Consider the following 20845-nt stretch of genomic DNA (forward strand, 5'->3'; position numbering starts at 1 on the left):
TAATTGTAATATTTACTAATGCTCTATATTCCAGGCACTATTCTCACTACTTTACCTATATATGCATTTGTCTTATGTAATCTTTCAACTCCCCACCCCCCACCTCTCCCAACTGGGAATTGAATCCAGGGGTGATTTACTACTGAACTACATTCCCGGCCCTTTTATTTTTAATTTTGAGACGAGGAGTCTCCCTAAATTTCCAGGAGTGACCTCGAATTTGCCAAGGCTGGCATTGAAGTTAGTATCCTTCTGCCTCAGCCTCCGGAGTCACTGGGATTACAGGAGTGCGCCAACTTGGCTGTTGGCACCTGGAGATTAACCAACTTGCTTAAGGTCATACTATAAATGACAAAGTCAGAATTCAAATATGAGCATTATTTCTAGAGCCTATGCTAGTAACCACTATGCTGTAGTGCCTTCTTGGCCTCTGATTTCATTTCCAATAGACACATCTGCTAGCTGAGGTAAATAAAATCAGATGGTCCTAAACCAAGGACCAGGAGGTAAATTGGGACTTCCTTATCCATCAGCTTTTCGCTGGCTCAAGGATGCATGGAATATTCTCACAGTTTGAAGAGGAAGGAGAACTTCCAAATGGCAGGAACCTCTGAAGACTCCCAGAGAGAAAGCGGGGAAAGCTTGGTGCGTGGGAAAAGGCCTGGTTGTGGGTGGGGAGCAGCGAGTAGACTGCGAGATTGTAGTCCACGTTTTGGTCTCTTAAACTCTATGTAACCTTGGCCAAGTCATTGTTTCCTCCCCCAGCCTCAGTTTCTGTATTTGTAAATTAAGGATAAATATAAGACAGTGCTGATACCCGCCGAAAGAAGGGGCATCCTCAGTTTTGCTGGGGAAAAGGCCAAGGAGACGGGGCAGGGAGATTGCGCTGTGTGGGGCCTAGGGTCACAGGGTTGGGTGGGCTTCAGAGCTCAGTCCTGCCATCCTATCCGGGTGACAGGGCCGGCCTAAATCTCCAGACCTCTAAGGGGTAGAAAGTGGGGGCATATGGGCCAGGGTCGTGGCACTGCGGGATGCGCCCATCTCCTCACACCTCCTCAGCCTTCCCAACCGGAGTCGCAGTCTCCGGGGATGCCGGCTGCTGGTGGCCAGGCAGCCGCCGGCCGCGCTGCGGCGACCGCCCGGGAAGCTGCAGCCGGTGGGGGAACCAAGAACATCACGTCATCTTTTTCGCTAGGCTCCCGCCCCCTCCCCGACGGCGCCTGCGCAGGCGCGGCGGGAGGGGGTGGCCGCGGCGGGGCTCTCCCGGCGCTTTCCGCCCTTCTCCAGGCTCGCTCGGGCCGCGGCGCTCTGGGCTGGCAGCGGCGGCGCAGAGCGAAGGCGTCCAGGATGCGGCGCGGGGCGGCCCGGTACCCCTCTGCCCCGTCACGGCAGCGGCGGCCGCGGGGACCGGGCCAGGGTCGGGGGCGGCGGCCCGAGCCGCGGTAGCGGCAGCGGCGGCGGCAGCGGCGGCGGGAGGGGCTGCCTGAGGGCGGGCGGGCGCCCGGGTGCGGGGGCTCCGCGCCGCTCCGCACAGCCCGGCCCGGCTCGGCCCCGGCGCCATGAGCGGCGGCGGCGGCGGCGGAGGAGGGGGCTCGGCGCCCAGTCGCTTCGCCGACTACTTTGTCATCTGCGGGCTGGACACCGAGACCGGGCTGGAGCCGGACGAGCTGTCGGGTGAGTGTGCGCAGAGCTCTGCCCGTTTGCCCGCGCCGACTGCGGCCGGGGACCCCGGAGGAGCCTCTCCCATCCCGCTTTGTCCCGGGAGCCGGGCGAGGGTCGGTGGACAGGACGCAGGGCGGGCGCGGACGAAGGGGGCGTCGAGCTGGAGGAGGGGGACCGGATAAGGGGCCCTGAGCCGGGAGAAGTCCCAACCGCCACTCCGGCCCTTTGCGTCATGGGCACTTCGCTAGGGGGAAGAGGGAAAGGGTCGTGTGGACTGGTGTAGGTTGAGTGACTTAATGTAAAATAAAGGGAGGCTTGTCCTCCAATACCCTTCTGGGGAGGGGGGGCAAGAAGGCATCCCGCGTCTTAGTGAAAGTAAGTTCCACTCAGACTTAAAAAAAAGCAAAACAAAAACTTGGTGGCTTTATCTGGCCTCTTCCCAAGATGCCTACAACATCAGTTCCTCAAAAAACCGTTATAACCCGCCTGGGTTTTCCGACGGATTGCGATTCTGCCCAGTCTGGGACATAAAGTAATGGAGTGAACTTGGGCCCACCAAGTATATGGGAACTCCCATGGCACTTGAAAGGGCTTGTACTCCAGGGCCATAACTTTTTATGAAAAGTAATTTATGTCCTTTATGAGTCCAGGATCATTTGTGAATAAAAGGGTGTCATCCTACTTGGGGTGGCTGTGTTGTTTCTCAAGTCGTCTTTCAAAGGGGGAAGTGGTGGAGGGGAGTGGCCGAGGGGCCCTGATCAGATTTGGAACTCACTGTGGGAAGTGTGTCAGAACTATAAAATCCCCGTGAATTCCACCCTATTGTCATCCAAGTCTTTGAATTGTAACAGTGTTGAAAAGTTTTTGTCTGAAGTGTTCAGTTAATGGGTGGGGGGTTGTTATGTTACTACTTTAAAATTATATCATCCTGATTTGGTGAGGGAAATTCCTTTCCACTTTTCTTTCTTTTTCCCTCATTCTTTTTTGGTACCAGGGATTGAACGCAGGCCCTTGCATATGATGTCATAGTTTGCCATGAGTTTCTCTTGGTTTTTGTTTTTGTTTTTGGTACCTGGGACTGAACCAGTGACACTGAGTTTTTTTTTTTTTTTTTTTTTTAGGCAGTGCTGGGGATTGAACCCAGGGCATTGTGCATTCGAGGCAAGCACTCTACCAACTGAACTATATTTCCCCCCCATCCCCACTTTTGTTTTTTATTTTGAAACAGGGACTCCTTAATTTGCTTAGAGCCTTGCTTAAGTTGTTGAGGCTGGCTTTGAACTTGCTGGGATTTTAGGCACGGGCCACCATCACCTGCCACGTTTCTCTCTTGAAAAGTGTTCAGCTTGTTGACTAATTTTACTTTGCTTCAGAGATAACAGGACAGTTTCTTTTCTTTTCTTTCTTTCTTTTTCTTGCCACCAGAATCATTCCAGTTTTTTTTTTTTTAAGAGAGAATTTTTTAATATTTATTTATTTATCTTTTTAGTTTTTGGCGGACACAATATCTTTATTTGTATGTGGTGCTGAGGATCGAACCCAGCACCGCGCTCATGCCAGGCGAGCACGCTACCGCTTGAGCCACATCCCCAGCTCCATTCCAGTGTTTTTTATGACAAAAAAAATTAAGTTCACATCACAAATGACAAAAGTGAATTTGTCTTTTAAAAATATGATAAATTTGTCATTTATCAAGGTGAATAACAAGCTGTTTCCCCAGATTAATAGCAGGTGGAGAAAAAAATGATGAAACTAGAAAAACATCATGAAATTATTTATTTATTGCTACCAGGGATTGAACCCAGAGGTGCTCTACCACTGAGCTAGATCCCCAACCCTTTTATTTATTTTTTAATTTTGAAACAAGTCTTGTTAAGTTGCTGAAGCTGGCCTTGGACTTGTGATCTCTTGCCTCAGCCTCCAGAGTGGCTGGAATTAAAGGCATATGCACCGTACCCAACTGGTTAGCTTTGTTTATTCCAGTTCATTTTTTAAAAAAATGTTTTTGTTTTAGTTGTAGTTGGACACAATACCTTTATTTTATTTTTGTGTGGTGCTGAGGATTGAACCTAGGGCCCTGCACGTGCTAGGCGAGTGATCTACCGCTGAGTCGCAACTCCAGCCCTCAAGTTTACTTTTGTAGGTCTTCAAATTCTTATAACAGATCAATTGATTATTTGGTTCCTTTGTTTTATATTTTGTGACTTTGGGATGATATAGTTGTTGGAATTCAGTTCAAGTTATTGGTGCTGGAAGCGACTCAGAGAGGAAATGAGGCCCAGGAAGCACAGTAAGGCCTACATCCTACTAGGTCATTTTTTAACTCTTAGTCTGGTGCTCTTCTCATGATACTAAATTGCATCTCATTGGCCTGGATGGAGGTCTTCCCCCCACTCCCCCAAAAAAGCGATGCTTTACTACTGAGCTATGTCCTACATCCCTAGCATTTTTTTTTTTAATTTTAAATTTTAATAGTCTCCCTAGATTACCTACAGCTTGAATTCAGGATCCTCCTACCTCAGCTAACTGGAGTTGCAGGCATGTACCACTGCATCTGCCTCTGACTGGATGTCTTTAGAAAACAGTAGCACGGGGGCTAGGGTTGTGGCTCAGCGGCAGAATGCTCGCCTAGCACAGGTTCGATCCTCAGCACCACATAAAAATAAATTAATTAATGCTATTGTATCCAACTACAACTAAAAAATAAATATTAAAAAAAGTACTAAAAATAACAATTATTCTCAATAAAAGAAATTTAAAGATGAAATAAACCAATGTTATTATGTTGTGCTTTGAGCATCTGATAAATTGTATAGACACTGGTTTTAGAAAATGAAGATAGTGGTTTGTAAATGGTAAAACAGGAATGAAGCTAGGAAGTTACTGTTAGTGAGGCCATGAGTTTGGGGGTCTGATATTTCTGCTGTGCTACTATTTCTGTGACTGGGGGCAAAGTCGATAACCCTGCCAGGGAAAAGTGAATGTAAATATTATTCTCTCTCTCTTCTCCCTTTTTTTGATGTGTGTGTGTCTGGGGTACTAAGATTTAACCAGGGGCAGTTTACCACTGAGCTACATTCCCAGCCCTTTTTATTTGAGACAGGGTCATACTAAATTGTTGATGCTGGCTTTGAACTTACAGTTCTCCTCCCCTAGCCTCCAGAGCTGCAGGGATTACAGGTATGTGCCACCACACCCAGCTCTTCTCTTTAATGAATATTTGTTAATTTACTGGCTTTTCAACAAGCTAAAATTATATCTTTGTGTAAACTTATTGGGAGAATAAAGATAGAGGGGTGAGTTGTATAAATGTGTAAAGAAGGTTATTTTATGCACCGTACCCAATGAGTACAGTGAGTCGTGGTGGTGCATGCTTATAATCCCAGTAATTTGGGAAGCTGAGGCAGGATTGCCAGTTGGAGGCAAGACCCTGAGTCAAAAAATAAAGAGTGCTGGGCACAAAGCTCAGTGGTAGAGCACCTATGGGTTCAGTACCCATTGTGGCGCAGGTGGGAATGGGTGGGGGGAAGGACAGGGCATTTTCTTAAAATATAGTTGCACAGCCAGGTGTGGAGGCACATGTTTATAAATCCCAGTAGCTCATGAGGCTGAGGCAGGAGGATTGGGAGTTCAAAGCTAGTCTTAGTAATGGCAAGGTGCTGAACAACTCAGACCCTGTCTCTAAATAACATACAAAATTAGGCTGGGGATGAGGCTCAATGGTTGAGTGCCCCTGAGTTCAATTCCCAGTACCCCTCTCCTCCAAAATGTGGTTGTACAAATGGAATGCGAAGATCATCTATAAGTAGGTGGCTTTTATTAGAATAGATACTGATTGAAGGATTTGTTTTTACCCCCTTCATTCATTTCTTATGGATAAATGAGAGTAATCTGGACTACCCAGAGGGAATCTCGGAATAAAACAAACAATCCAAATGGCTCATCCAGTTGAGACTCTCCAGGGTGCATTTTCTCTCCTCTGCCTTTCTTATACCTCCCAAAGTGATGATGTCATTATCAGTGAAACTACAGGAAGTTGTGAATTGAGCCCAGTTTCTCTAGGGAGGTACTGGGGAGTCTGTTTTCTCCAAGCAAAGTAAGTTACATACTTCACCCAGTTTCTGAATTCTAAAGACTATATCCAGAACAAGTAAATCAAAGATGCTTAGTGTTCCTTTGGTTTTGGGAAGGATTAAGATTCTTTCCTCTCCATTTACAGCAGTTAGCATGGGGAATTGCTGTGTTAAATATAGACTCAGATCCTCCTGCCTCAGCCTGAGGTACTGGGATTATAGGCATATGCCACCATGCTTTGTCTCATCTTTCAGCCACATTCACTGTTCACATTTTGCCCCATTTTCTTTGTCACTTATATGTATGTCCCCCTATATTATGTATAGGCAAAACAAACAGTGTATTGAGATATAATTCACATACCATACAATTCACCTATTTAAAGCATAGTTCAATTATTTTTAGTATATTCATAGTGGTTTAGTCATCACTACAGTTAATTTTAGATAGAGTGATAATCACTCTGACCTTGAAGCCTGTAGTTGTAGATGGACAGAATGCCTTTATTTTATTTGTTTATTTGTATGTGGTGCTAAGAATTGAACCCAGTGCCCCACACATGCTAGGCAAGTGCTCTGCTATTAAGCTATAACCCCAGTCCACTCCCCATTTCTTCTAATCTCTAAACCTCCATCCCTAACAGGATATCTTATTTAAAAGAAATAAAAGCTGGTCATGGTGGTACATACCTGTAATCCCAGCAATTGGAGAGACTGAAGCAGGAGGATCACAAGTTTGAGGCCAGCTTCAGCAATTTAGCAAGACTGTCTCTAAAATAAAGAGTGCTGGGGATATAGCTCGGTGATAGTAGTGCACCCCTGAGTTCAATCCCCATTACCAAAACCAAAAACCAACCAACCAAACAGGCAAACAAAAAAACCACCCAGAAATAAAACCTGTTTCTCCTCATTTTATGGAAATGAAGTGTCTGTAAAAAGTTTAGTGAAGGGACTTGAACGTGTCTAAGTATAGTAGGGTGCTTTGGTATCATATGTAAGGTCCTAAGTTCTATCCCCAGCACTGAAAAAATAAAAAGAGAAAAGAGGAAGAAAGAAAAGTGTGATGAGCCAGTTTTAAACTGGGATTCAATATGAACTAAATTTAAATTTTTATATTCCTTTGCCAGTTTGGTCAATTCTGGGCAAATTCTCTCACGGTCATCTCTAATTTGAAGCTTAGATTACTAACTATAGTAGAACTCAAATCCTGCTTTACCTTAGGCATGTGTGGATACTGCCAGGAGTCAAGGCTGCTGTAATGAGGGAGATTTCCTAAGTTAAGTCCTGTGTTTTCTTTTGTAAGGTAGAACAAGGAAGAAGTCAAGAGAAGAGATCAGCACATAGGAAATATAGAGTAGCCCAAGACAGTTTAAAGCACATGCTGTATTTACTTGGAAAGACCCTGTATTCCTAGAATGTAAGAGAATCCCATTTGACTCCCCTCAGGTAGGAAAGATCACATTGAAAATAAATGGATTTTACTTTAATGACACTGAGGCTCTGCTCCCCTATCTCTTTCTCTTTCTCTTCTTAAAATATTTTTTAGTTGTAAATGGATCTTTTTTTTTTCCCCTTCATGTCAGAATGGGTAATGTGCCAATGTCATAACAAGGTTTAGAGGGAGGCACATCTCACACAAGAGCATGAATACCCAATCATCACACTTAAGAACCGAAGAATCATGTAAATGGATCTTTTATTTTTATTTATATGCAGTGCTGAGGATTGAACCCAGGGCCTCACACATGCCAGGCAAGTGCTCTACCACTGATTGTTGTTTATTAGCTACACTACAGCCCCTCTGCTCCTCTCTTTTTGTGAGGAAATCCTGGTCACAGTGTTTGGTGCTTAAATCAAATTCTTTTTTTTTTTTTAATTTTTTTTAGTTGTAGATGGACACAATACCTTTATTTTATTTGTTTATTTTCATGTGGTGCCAGGATCGAACTCAGTGCCTCACACATGCTAGGCAAGTGCTCAACCACTGAGCCACAACTCTGGCCCTAAACCAAATTCTTAAGACTCTCTTTAGCCCTTCCTTCCTTCCTAGGTTAAAAATAAAGTTTGCTTTGCTTAAGGCCTCCTTTGGTACACCCTTTTCCAGGCCTATATCCTTTTATAAACTTATTTTTTTGGCCAAGTGTGGTGGAAGGTGTACTTGGCCTTGGCCTGGCTCAATTCCTATTTTATTGTCCTTGGATTGGAATTACAGTCAGATGACTTTAGAGGTCTCTCAGGGACCTGCATTCACCTTAGGGAACCTATACTTGATTTGTTTTAGGTTCCTGCTGGATGTGACATAGGATCTAGTGAGAGAATGACTTGCCTCTCAGAAGCTTGTGTCTTCTTTGGAAGTCAGTGATTAAACACAGCCTACCTTTGCCAGATTTTAAGATTTAGTTCTTAAAAGTTATTAAGTGAGGCCGATATTAGTCAAATGCCTACATTTCAGTTGTTCCATGATTGTTGATTTCAGTTTGGAGTATTTAGAACCACAGGGCTGAGTTCTGAGAGTGGCAGGGTCCTGTAATGACCAAAGGGAGTATATGTGCCAGATCTCAAGGTATTTTCAGTATGTTCCTAGGGAATCAAATGTAACTTTAGGAGATGAGATGGCAACTATTACATTTCTCAAATATTATACTTAGAATATTTGCTAGGGTGCCATTCATGGGATCTCTTATAGCTGCTGCTGCTGCTGCTTTTTTTTTTTTTTAATATTTTTTAGTTGTCAATGGACCTTTATTTTATTCATTTATATGTAGTGCTGAGAATCAAATCCAGTGCCTCCACATGCCAAGCAAGCACTCTACCACTGAGCTACAACCCTCTTGTAGCTTCTTGTGAAAGGTTAGTCTTGATTGTTGTTTATTAGTGTGATGGATAAGTCAGGTCAAATTTTACTAGGCCATCTGTGGTCTATGTGTGGACTGAACTAGCTGGGTAAGTACAAAGTGCTTCTATGGAATGCTGAGAGAATGCCTGAGCAGTGAAAAAGTCTGGAGATTCCTCTTGCTAAGTTTCATTCCCCAGCGAGTGTGGGATTCCTTGATTTCTAAAGTATTTTCATTTGGCAAAATACGGTATGCATGTGCATTCATTTATATTGGTCACAGAATCAAAAATGTCAGAGCTAGATATCAGAGATAGTCTAGTTGCTTTTGGCAGATGATAATGATTAATCTTTGTAGATGACCTTAAAATTTTTTAAGGTGTATATATATATATTTTATATATACACACATATATATATATATATACATGCTTTTTTTTTTTTTTTTTTTGGGTACTGGAGATTGAACTCGGGGTCACTCAACCACTGAGCCACATACCAGCCCTATTTTGAATTTTATTTAGAGACAGGGTCTCACTGAGCTGCTCAGTGCTTTGAGGTTGCTGAGGCTGGCTTTGAACTTTCGATCTTCCTGCCTCAGCCTCCCAAGCCACTGGGATTACAGGTGTGTGCCACTGTGCCTGGCTTCTTAGTATACTTTTAAATCCATTTTAATTTTTTCAGCCCAATTGAGGCTGGGGTGGTGGCTCAGTGATAGAGCATTCGCCTAGCATGTGTGAGGCACTAGATTCAATCCTCAGCACCACACAAAAATAAATAAACAAAATAAAGGTGTTGTGTCCATCTAAAACTAAAAAATATATATTGAAAATTTTTTTTCAGGCTAGGGATGTGGCTCAAGCGGTAACACGCTTGCCTGGCGTGCGCAGGGCGCTGGGTTCGATCCTCAGCACCATATAAAATAAAATAAAGATGTTGTGTCCACTGAAAACTGAAAAATAAATATTAAAAAATTCTCTCTCTTTTAAAATTTTTTTTTTTTTTTATCCAGTATCACCTAGCAAGTTGGAACAGTTAGAATTCAAGTCTTCTGTCTGCTCACTATTGATCTATTGATGTGATTTTTGTAATTAAAATTTTTTTTTTCTTATAGGTATAGGGAAACTGAAGCAATGGCTTAATTATTGCATCTTGAGTGTGTTGTGATGTGGCTTGGAATGGAGTGGCTTCTTAGTGGTTCAATCCCCAGTACATTTTGCAGTAGAAAAGATAGGCCACTTATTTATTTATTTATTTATTGGATACCCCCCATTTATTTATTTATTTTTAACCTACATGACAGCAATGAAAAGCAATATAATTCTTATTACACATATAGGGCACAATTTTTCATATCTGTATATAAAGTATGTTCACGTCAATTTATGCCTTTATACATGTACTTTGTTGTTGTTTTTTTTTTTTTTTGCATTACAATTCTTTTTTTTTTTTTTTTTAAGGAGAGAGAGAGAGAGAGAATTTTTTAAATATTTATTTTTTAGTTTTCGGTGGACACAACATCTTTGTTTGTATGTGGTGCTGAGGATCGAACCCGGGCCGCACGCATGCTAGGCGAGCGTGCTACCGCTTGAGTCATATCCCCAGCCCCTACAATTCTTAATACACATATATATCACAATTTTTGTATCTCTGTGTATAAAGTATGTTGACACCCAATTCAAGTCTTCATACATGTACTTTGTATAATGATGTCAGGCCACTTATTTTTTTGAAATGTAATTAAGGTTGATTGTTGTTTTTTCTTCTCTCTTATTTTTTTGTGGTAGTTTTAGGATGTTTAATGCTTTTTGCCTGAGGTATGTTTCTTTGATTAAAAAAAAAAGATTTGCATCTGCTAACCTAAAAAATTCCTCAGTATAGTTTTATTTTGGGAGGGGTATAGGGGATTGAACTCAGGGGCACTCAACCACTGAGTCACATCCTGAGCCCTATTTTGTATTTTATTTAGAGACAGGGTCTCACGGAGTTGTTCAGTGCCTCGCTTTTTTACTGAGGCTAATTTTGAATTCGAAATCCTTCTGGCTTCAGCCTCCGGAGCTGCTGGGATTACAGGCATGGGCCACCGAGCCTGGCTCTCAGTATAGTTTTGTAGTTCACATTTTTTTGTGATTGTAGTTTGGAGTCTGTGACTTTCAATAAGCCATATTCTTCGTAGTGAAAGGATATGAGAAGCAACCAAGAAACTTGTGGAATTTTGTTTTGTTTTTTGTTGGTGGTGATTGAGCCCAGTGTTTTACCACTGAAGTACATATCCAGCCCTTTTTATTTTTAATTTTTATTTTGAGATAGGGTGTCTTGAAGTTGCTTAGGGTCTCACTAACTTGCTGAGGCTGGTCTTGAACTTGTGACCCTACTGTCTCAGACTCCCAAGTTGCTGGGATTACTGGCGTGTGTCACTGTGCCTGGCATTTTAGGATTTCTAAAGGCATTTAGACAGAAGAGAAGCCAGGCGTAGTAGCTCAAGCCTGAAATCCCAGCAATTTGGGAGGCCAAGGCAGGAGGATTGTGAGTTCAAAGCCAGCCTTAGGGGGCTGGGGTTGTGGCTCTGTGGTAGGTAGGGTGCTCGCCTAGCATGCACGAGGCACTGAGTTCGATCCTCAGTACCACATAAATGTAAAATAAAGATATTGTGTCCACCTGAAACTTAAAAAAAAAAAAAAAGCCAGCCTCAGCAATTTAGCAAGGCCCTAAGCAATTTAGTGAGACCCTGTCTCTAAATAAAATATATAAAGGGTTGAGGATGTGGCTCAGTGATTAAGTACCTGTGGATTCAATCCCTGGTACCAAAAATAAAGATTAAAAAGAAGAGAAATGACTTAGATATAATAATCACAGGCCATGGTTTATAGGACAGTAAGTAGATAACCCCAAGTTATAGCAGATTACTTGTGCTTTTGTTATAAAACATTAAAATTAACTTTTAGGACTGTCAAAGGATTTGTTTCTTTTCTTTTTCTTTCTTTTTTTTTTTTTGTGTGTGGTGCATTGGGATTGAACCCAGGGCCTTGTGCATGTGAGGCAAGCACTCTACCAATTGAGCTATATCCCAACCCAGGATGTGATTTTTTTTTTTTCTCAAGATCAGGAGTATCATCATGTCATTTTCTTTCCTTTTATGTAAAATACACATAGCATCTGCAATTTTTAACCAGTTTAAAATGTATAATTCAGTTATACTTGGTATTACAGTGTTGTGTAGTTCATCAACCTTATGTAGTTCTAAGACATTTCATCACCCCACCCACTAAACAGTAGCTTCACATTACCTGTTTTCCCAAGCGTGTGGCAAGTACTGATTTCGCTTTCTGTCTGTGTAAATTTACACATCATGGATATTTTGTACAAATGGAATCATGCAAGATGTGACCTTTTTGTGTTTGGCTTCTCTTACATAATATATTTTAAGGGTTCACCCTTGTTACAGAATGTGTCAGTAATTCATTCCTTTTTTTAAATATACATTTTATTTTTTAGTTGTAGTTGGACACCATGCCTCTTTTTCATTTATTTATTTTTATGTGGTGCTGAGAATCGAACCCAGGGCCCTGCATGTGCGAGGCGAGTGCTCTACCGCTGAGTCACAACCCCAGCCCCAGTAATTCATTCCTTTTTATGACAGAGTATTATTCCATTGCATGAATATATCATATTTTGTTTATTCATTCATCTACTGATGGACTTTGGGTTGTTTCACCTTTCTGGCTATTATTGAATAGAACTTCTGTGAACATTTATGTATCAGTTTTTATTTGCACACCTGTGTGGATATATACTAAGAAGTGAGGTTAAAATTAGGTTGGGTTCATCAGTTGATTATTTGTGCTTAGGAAAGTTGGTGAGGGGCTGGGGATGTGGCTCAAGCAGTAGCGCGCTCCCCTGGCATGGGTGCGGCCCGGGTTCGATCCTCAGCACCACATACAAACAAAGATGTTGTGTCTGCCGAAAACTAAAATGTAAATAAAATATTAAAAAAAAAGATTACAGATCAGGGCTGAGAATATAGCTTAGTCAGTAGAGTGCTTATTAAAAAAAAAAAAAAAGAAAGTTGGTGAATATTATAAAAGTGGGGAGGATAAATGAATGTGACTTAGAGGGTAATTTAGTTTCCTATGGGCTTCCATGTCAAATTACCAAAACTGGGTATCTTTTTATTTAATTAATTAACTTGTTTATTTTACAAACTGGGTATTTTAAAACAATATGGTAATTTATTTTATCACTATTCCAGAGGCCAAAAGTTAAAATTCAAGGTATCAGAAAGCCACAGTCCCTCAGTGGCTCTTGGGGAGAATAATTTCTTCCCCTTTTTAAGCTTTTGGTGGCTTTTGCCATTCTTTCACCTCTGACCACCCTAATTCAGTCTTTGTCTCTGTCTTCACATTCCTCTTTGCTTTGTATGTGTTTTCTCTTCTTTGTGTCTTTCTTATAGAATTCTTGACATTGAATTTTAAGTCTACCCAACTAATCCAGGATGATCTCATCTCAGGGTCTTTGATTATGTCTATATGAGCCTTTCCCCAAATAAGATAGATTGACTGGTTCTGGGAATTAGGATATTGTCATACATTTTGGGAGCTACCATTTAACCAATTACAGAGGGCCTAAAGGGTTGTCTTGAATTTCTTTGTGGTCAAGAAATATAGATGAATAAAAGGGGACAGTCTACAGAAAGAATGGTTAAAGAGAAAGGAGCCCAATACTACCAATGCTGTTATGGTTACTATACTTGGTATTCAGAGATGTCACAAGATTTTAGGGTAGATAAAAATGATTTAGATATAATTTATTTGAAAGAAGCCATGCAACTCAGATAAGAAATCAAATTGCTGCTAGGGTAGAACATTATTATCTAAAATAAAAAGCATTTCATTAACATCCATAGAAATGTTAGAAAAGGTCAGATACTGTTTTTATTCTTATCAGCAGTCACTATCATTTCTAAGCCTAGAATTTATACTGTATTCTTTTAAAGTAGGCAAGTTAGGCCCTACAGATGATAAGCAAGAGTAAGTTAGAATTTTCAAACCTCTTATATTACAGAGGAAGAAAGTATAGCTGGGAGAGTTCTGAGTAACTTGTCCAAGTTCTCAGCTTGTTAGTGCCAGAGCTGAGTCTTGAATTTGGGGTTCCTTAATTTTTAGGTGACTGGATTTTTTTTTTTCATGATAAAATGTGAAGCTGTACAAAGAAGTGAAGATTTGTGATTATTTATGTTTTTCCCCTTTAAAGTAGAAGTTCCTTACTAGGATGATAATGGAGATAGTGTAACCTAGAGGTTACCTGGGTTTAAAACCCATCCCTTCCATCTTTCCTTCCTTATTTTATCTCTCTCCCTCCTTTCTTCCCTCCATCTATTCTTCTCTCCTGATAGAACTCAGGGGCAGTATATCTCTGAGCCACATCCCTTAGGGTCTCACTAAGTTTCCAAAGCTGGTCTTGAACTTGTGATCCTCCTGCCTCAGCCTTTGAGTTGCTGGGATTACAGGCATGCACCACTGCTCCCAGTGTCTTCCTTTAACTATTTGTGTGACCTTGGGTAATCTCCTTTCCTTTTTAGTTTCTTGATCTTTAAAGTGGAAATAGAACCCATCTCTTCAGAGTTCTTGTAAGGATTAAATGAATCAATACACTAAGTGGTTTGGAACAGTGTCTGGTACATGGTATCTGTTAAACTGTCACTATTACTAACATTTTTTATTTTTATCATTTAAATTCCTTTATAATTTTGACACCGATGGGAAATTATGATAGGATAATAGTACTACATACATTATCTCATTTGAGCTTGTTAGCAGCTACATGAGGGAGATTCTATTATTCTCATTTTATAGATAAGAAAACTGAGGTATAGCACAGTTAAGTAACTTGCCTAAGGTTACACAGCTAATGTGAGGAAAGATTGGGATTCAAATTCAGATCTGCTAGAATTCACTCTTTTTTTTTAAATGTATTTTTTGGTTGTCAATGGACCTTTATTTTACTTACTTATATGTGGTGCTGAGAATTGAACCAAGTGCCTCACACATGCTAGGCAAGTTTTGAATTGTAATATTTATCGCTTTTCTCTCTAGTGTAGTGCATTTTGTATCTTTGCTACTGCAAGGTCATGAAGATGTTCTGTGTTTTCTTCTAAAGGGTTTATTGTTTTACCTTTCACATTTAGATGTGTAATCCCAGAGCTAACCCTTCTAAATACTATGCTGTAACACTACTCTGTACTTGCTGAAAAAAAGCTCCCCCATTCTTTTTCTTTCTTTCTTTTGGCTATTTTTCAGCTTTCTACTGAGTGAAAGAGAAACATTTCCATTGCTCACAGCTGGGCCTGAAGTACAACAAGGCTTTGATATGACCAATACAGTGCTTTTAATGCACATTTTGTAAAACAAATGCTAGTCTTTGTGCTTTGATATAGTACCAATTTGTAAGATTTTAGTGGTTAGAAAACTCTGTAAGAAAAAAATTATTGCTATAAAAGGGTTTAAGAGAAAGGAAACTTTCTCTTTTGCTATTTTTTTTTAAGAGAGAGTGAGAGAGAGGGGGAGAGAGAGAGAATTTTAATATTTATTTTTTAGTATTTGGCGGACACAACATCTTTGTATGTGGTGCTGAGGATTGAACCTGGGCCGCACGCATGCCAGGTGAGCCTGCTACCGCTTGAGCCACATCCCCAGCCCTCTCTTTTGCTATTGAGGGTAAGTTAATAGGAGGCACCCAGATTCTTTAATCTCCTTGTATTCTGTAGGGAAGAAGAGGCTTCTGGATGGTCCCTTATAAACTGTGGTTTAAAATTTAGATTCAGGTCACACCAGGTTTCTTGAGATAGCTATATTTTCCTGGGCTCACAGGTATACATTCTGTAAAGTGGATATTTATATTGCCACTTTTATGCAGTAGAGACTTCTTTTTTGGGACATATTTAGGAACTTTCAAGGCATTTCTGTGTCTCATTTTTTAGGGCTAAAGGTTTGGAGGCAACTCTTGTACATATGACAGTCCTTTGGGGAAGAAAGGAGCTAATATTTGTTAAATATCTATTGTGTTCTATGTTCCATATACTTTACTTGCACATACACTTATATATTTTTATATATACATATATATTATATATATATATGTATATATATATGTATATATATATATGTATGTATGTATGTATTGGGAATTGAACCCATGGGTGCTTAACAACTAAGCCACATCCCAGATCTTTTTTTATATTTTGTTTTGAGACAGGGTCTTGCTAAGTTGCCTAAGGCTGATTTTGAACTTGCTATCCTCTTGCCTCAGCCTCCTGAGCTGCTGGGATTATGGGTATGTGCCACTGCTTTGGCTGCTTTATATATGTTAACTCAGTCTTCTCAATAGTTTTGATGAGGGTAGGTATTGATTTCTCCATGGTATAGGTGAGGAAATAGATTTATAGAAAAGAGGTTCATATATATATTTTGGTACCAGGGATTGAACCCAGGGCTCTTTTATGCCTTTCTACATATGACACTTCTAACACTAAAGGTATACACTACCTCCTCCTGCCTACCCCGCAATCAACCAGTTCTTTAACTCTCTGGATTCCAACTGGATGTTCAACAGTTTAATTCAGTTTTTGACACCAACTACCTGGAGTTTGTGCAGATCCCACAGGCTAAGGGCTCAGTCCCAGAAGAAAACTTCTTTCCATTTCAGGTGCCAATCAGAAGTTCCAGATTGCCATGTATGCTTCTCAACAACTGGGTATCTAACAGGGATTTCCACACCCCTTCCTCAGGTTTGATAATTTGCTTGAATGGCTCACAGTATTCAGGAAAATGCTTTACTATTACCCATTTATTATAAAGGATACTAGTCAGTAACAGCCAAATAGAAGAGAGATGCAAAGGGCAAGGTATGGGTGTGTGTGTGTGTGTAGAGACTCTGCACTCTCTGTGCCCTCCCTGAACCTCAGTGTATTTACCAGCCCAGAGGCTATTTGAATCTTCTTGATTTTTTTTTTTTTTTTGTACCAGGGATTGAACTCAGAGGCACTCATCCCCATCCCCACTTTGTATTTTATTTAGAGACAGGGTCTCACTGAGTTGCTTAGCTCCTCGCTTTTTTTTTTTTTTTTTTTTTTTTGCTGAGGCTGGCTTTGAACTTGCAATTCTCCTGTCTCAGCCTCCCAAGCTGCACCCAGCTAATTTTTAAATAGAGATTTTATTACTGAGTTCTGATTGATGAAATCATTGCTTATCAGCAATGATTGGTTTCTTATTGCCTCTTGGACCAGGAAGATATGAATGGGGATGGGTAGAAGATGGGTTAGCAGGGAACCATGGGCATGTTTTGGCAATATTGAAACATCCCATTTGGACAGAAGTATGGTATTCAGAGGACGATAATTGGGAGAAAGGGCTAAAGAGTTATACCAGATACACCAGATGGACTATATGATAAAAGAATAGTGGGGCAAAAAAGAGATGACTATATTTGACTTTAATAGCTTTGAGACTATCAGTTGTCACTATTACTTCTATAAATAATCTAGTTCTAGGAAAATCACTATCCTATTAATCCTTCAGCTGGGATCCCCATTTTGGTATTTCTATATCTAATGAAAGGAAAGGAGAAGAGTGTTTGTAGGATTGTTGGTGTAAATGTATTCATTTTCAAAGTTTGTCCAGACAAGAAGGCATGAGAGATGTAGAACAATGACATTGAGAAGGTGGAGAGAAAGAATTGACATAGCATTTGTATTTTTTAAAAACCTGTAGGTTTTCACTTTTGCTATGATTAATGGCTTTATTCTTGTTTTTTCTTCTAAAGACTGGTAGAAGTCCTTAACCTCATGTCTTTATTATATTCTTCTTACTAATCTCAGTAACTGGCAGGTTGGGATTACATTTTATCTTTATTTGCCAACTTTCCCTATATTTTTACATTCTAGTAGTAGCATGGGAAAGCTCTGAGGGACAGTCTTTTTCCTGTTAACTGCTGGAGGGTAAGGCAGTTTGGAGATTATTGGTCCTTCATGTAATGAAAGAATCCAGGAGTTTTTGGGTTGCCTTGGTTGGGGTAGAACCTTCATGATCTGTGAGTTGAGGATGTACTCTGCATCACAGAAGAGAACTCGGGACCATCTGGCTCTTTAGCATTCTTTTTTTTTTTTTTTTTCCACCCCTTGGTACTAGGGAACTCAGGGGTGCTTTACCACTGAGGTGTTTTCCAGCCCTTTTTGTTTTTGTTTTTGTTTTTTTGAGATAGGGTCTTGCTAATTTGCTGAGGGTCTTACTAAGTTGCTGAGTCTGGCCTCAAATTTATGATCTTCCTGAGTCGCTGGGAGTATAGCTGTATGCCAGCGTGCTCAGCTGTCTCTTTAGCATTCTGCTGAAGATGATTTACTCTTCAAGAGTTTTCCTTACACCAAAATTATGCTTCTTGACTGCTCTAAAATCTGAAGTTCATCTTAGCTGGGGTTTCTGGAGAGGAGTTTCTAATTCCCTTTTGCTTCATCTTCACTGGGTATTTCCTTCATAAAACCCATTTCGGGGATGGATGTGGTGAAACTTAAGTAAGATGATATTTGTGTGTTTTTAATGGATTCCAGGTGGGGTGTATGTGTATATGTGTATATGTGTACATGAATGTGTGTATATGTGTGCATTTTGTTTTCCTTTTGCAGGCAGGATTTTTTGTTCCAAATATTAAAAAGAGGAAAAAATTCGGTGAGATGTGGATAATTACAGAATGTTTGATTTTCATAATTGGTTTCGTGAAGTGCCATGTTGACCTTTTGAGGAGGAATACTTTTAATTATCTAAGATTTTAAAGTAGACATAAGGAAAGCTCTGGTAGTGAAGTTTTTCGGCTTAGGTAAGGAGCTGTATTTTCTTCTTTGGAAATATTACTAAAAGAGAAAGTGGGCATTGGATAAAAAGTCTGGGAAGGAAGTAATTGTTATTTTGAAATTTTGTTCATGAGAGGAACTAGGTTTCTTCATTTGTGGTAGTCTGGGAAGGGAGACCAGTGCTGACTCACGTTGTAAACTTAAATCCAGTCTTTGTAGATTTTGTACTGCAAAGAATTAGGTTACAAATTCCACATACTATCTCTTCCCAGGGGAGATTTTTAGTAACAAGGCAGGGAATGATGGGTATTTTCCTTTATTCTCTCAAAGAATAATATAGCTATGCAAATCCCCTTGCAGGTGATGAGTCAGGACTCCTGCAGTAATTTTGGCCTTGAGTTGAATTTAAAAGTTTTGTTCATTTGTGTTTTCAAATATTCTGTTAATATTGTGTATTATAGATAGTTATTGCTGCGGTTTAATGGAAATACACAATGTATCATTCTAGTATTCAACTTTTACTTAGTTGCAAATAAATAGGAAGAGTTATATTTTTGTACTTAAAGGAAAAAATAACTTTTCTCTACCCCCCCCCCCAGGTTTTTTGGCTTGGCTAGAAATTAAATTGACACAAGACATATTAATGGGAGAAAATCCATTTGAATAATGTTTATATGCATGGGAATCCCACAAAACATCAGACTTTTTGAAGAATGGTCAGATGATAGAAACTTATATAGCATCTTGAGCTACAAGAAGGGAATGAGGGGTTTGGGCTTTTGGAGTGTCATGGAAACAAGTTATGAGAGAGTGAGGGGAGAAAATGTATAGTGAATAAAGGTTGCTTTGTTATCCACATAAAATGTCTCTGAGGTAATTTGTTAGCATGTAGCTCTTTTTCTGATTGAGAAACTTTTACCAATGTATCTACCTCTATAGATGTAACTTTCCTTTACATCAGGGCAGCTTTTTCTTTTTCTTTCTTTCTTTCTTCTTCTTCTTTTTTTTTTTTCAGTTGTAGAGGGACACACAATATCTTTGTTTATTAATTTATTTTTTATGAGGTGCTGAGGATGGAACCAGTGCCTCACACATGCTAGGTAAGTTCTTTCTCTGCCACTGAGCTACAGCCCCAGCCCCCATCAGGGCAGCTTTTCAGAGCTACTTTCTGTGCTGTAGTTTCTTCAGGTAACCAGCTAGAAATATGCCTAACAATTATATTTTGGAGTGACATATCTGGTCTCAAGACATATTTTGGGGTGATGTTCTGAGTCCCTATGTACTTTAATAGTTAAATCAACTATTGTTTCAATATATAAATGGATATTGATATTCTAAATTTTAGGCTTAGAAAAAGTCTGTCAGTTCAAGGGAATGCACTATTAAATTATTCATGTTGTTTTAGTGTACTTTTTGTCATATATTATATGACTATACATGCTCATTAAAGGAAATTTTAGAAAAGTATAAAGAAAAAAAACAGCAATCACTTATACTCTGACCTTCCAGAGGCAGTATTGTTATAGAGCAAGGACCTGCTGTGGAGGTGAGGCAGCTATAGTGATCCTTGGTTACCTGTTCTTGCAATCATGCTGGAATGATTTCAGCAGGTATGAGTTTATTAGAAGGTACAGGAAAAGATAAAAAGGGGACACTTTCAAGGGAAAGAGTGGATCCTCTCAGAGAGGAGAGGGATGACGTACCCCCCTGCCCAGCCAGACTGCGGCACCCCCCTGGCTCTCCAGTTTTATAGAGGTCTTAGGGAAGTTTCCAGAGAGTCCTGCCTAGGTCCATCTCTTAACTTTTTTGGCGGGGTGAGGTGGGGTGGGGGGAACGATGACCAAGGATCAAACCCAGGGGTTCTTAACCACTGAGCCACATCCCCAGCCCTTTTTTATTTTTTATTTTGGGTCTCTCTAAGTTGCTTAGAGCCTTGCTAAATTGCTGAGGCTGGCTTTGAATTTACAATCCTTCTGCCTCAGCCTCTGAACCTCTGGGATTTCAGGCATATGCGACTGTAAATGGCCCACTTGACTTTTGACTGACAACAAGATTGCATCAGATTTTCAAGTTTACATTGCACATGATCCTACCCATGGAAGGGAGGTTTGCCATGCTAAAAATCCAAGGCTACTGGCCAGTTCTAATTATCACATCTCCCTGAATTCTGGAATCTAGTCTGTGTAAAGGTGCCCAAAGTTCCTTCCTTCAGGGTAACTTGTGTTGTTCTTATCCACAGGGAGTGTTTTGGACTTACTTTCTCCTTAAGCTACAACCCCAGCTCCCTTCCTTTTATCTTGAGACAGGGTCTCACTAAGTTACTTAGGGTTTCACTAAATTGCTGAGGCCGGCCTTGAACTTGTGATCCTCCTGTTTCAGGTAGGATCCTGCTGGGTTTACAGGAGTACACTACTGCACTACTGCACCCAACTAGATTAC

The 20845-nt window shown here is 40.4% G+C and overlaps 1 protein-coding gene and 1 non-coding gene across 6 annotated transcripts in view; one reads left to right on the forward strand and one right to left on the reverse strand.

Annotated features, from left to right (window-relative positions):
* The first annotated feature begins 1520 nt into the window (after positions 1-1520).
* The window catches only part of Dennd5a (DENN domain containing 5A), an 88247-nt gene continuing 68922 nt past the window's right edge, over positions 1521-20845 (forward strand). For 2 of the 5 annotated variants that reach the window (XM_046438365.2, XM_046438366.2), the window contains exon 1: positions 1522-1674. In XM_046438365.2, coding sequence (XP_046294321.1) covers positions 1560-1674 — 115 coding nt within the window. In that variant the 5' untranslated portion in view covers positions 1522-1559. Of the gene's footprint in view, positions 1675-15205; positions 15228-20845 lie in introns of those variants that run through there. The other 3 variants (XM_058576932.1, XM_058576930.1, XM_058576931.1) reach the window with 3 other exon arrangements.
* Positions 7313-7418, reverse strand: LOC124088667 (small nucleolar RNA U13). Its single transcript, XR_006850426.1, has one exon. It is a non-coding gene; the product is annotated as a small nucleolar RNA U13 (small nucleolar RNA).

This window comes from Marmota monax, unplaced genomic scaffold, assembly GCF_021218885.2.
Source record: "Marmota monax isolate L192 unplaced genomic scaffold, Marmota_monax_Labrador192_F-V1.1 WCK01_AAM20220418_F8-fsc00061, whole genome shotgun sequence".
NCBI lineage: Eukaryota > Metazoa > Chordata > Mammalia > Rodentia > Sciuridae > Marmota > Marmota monax.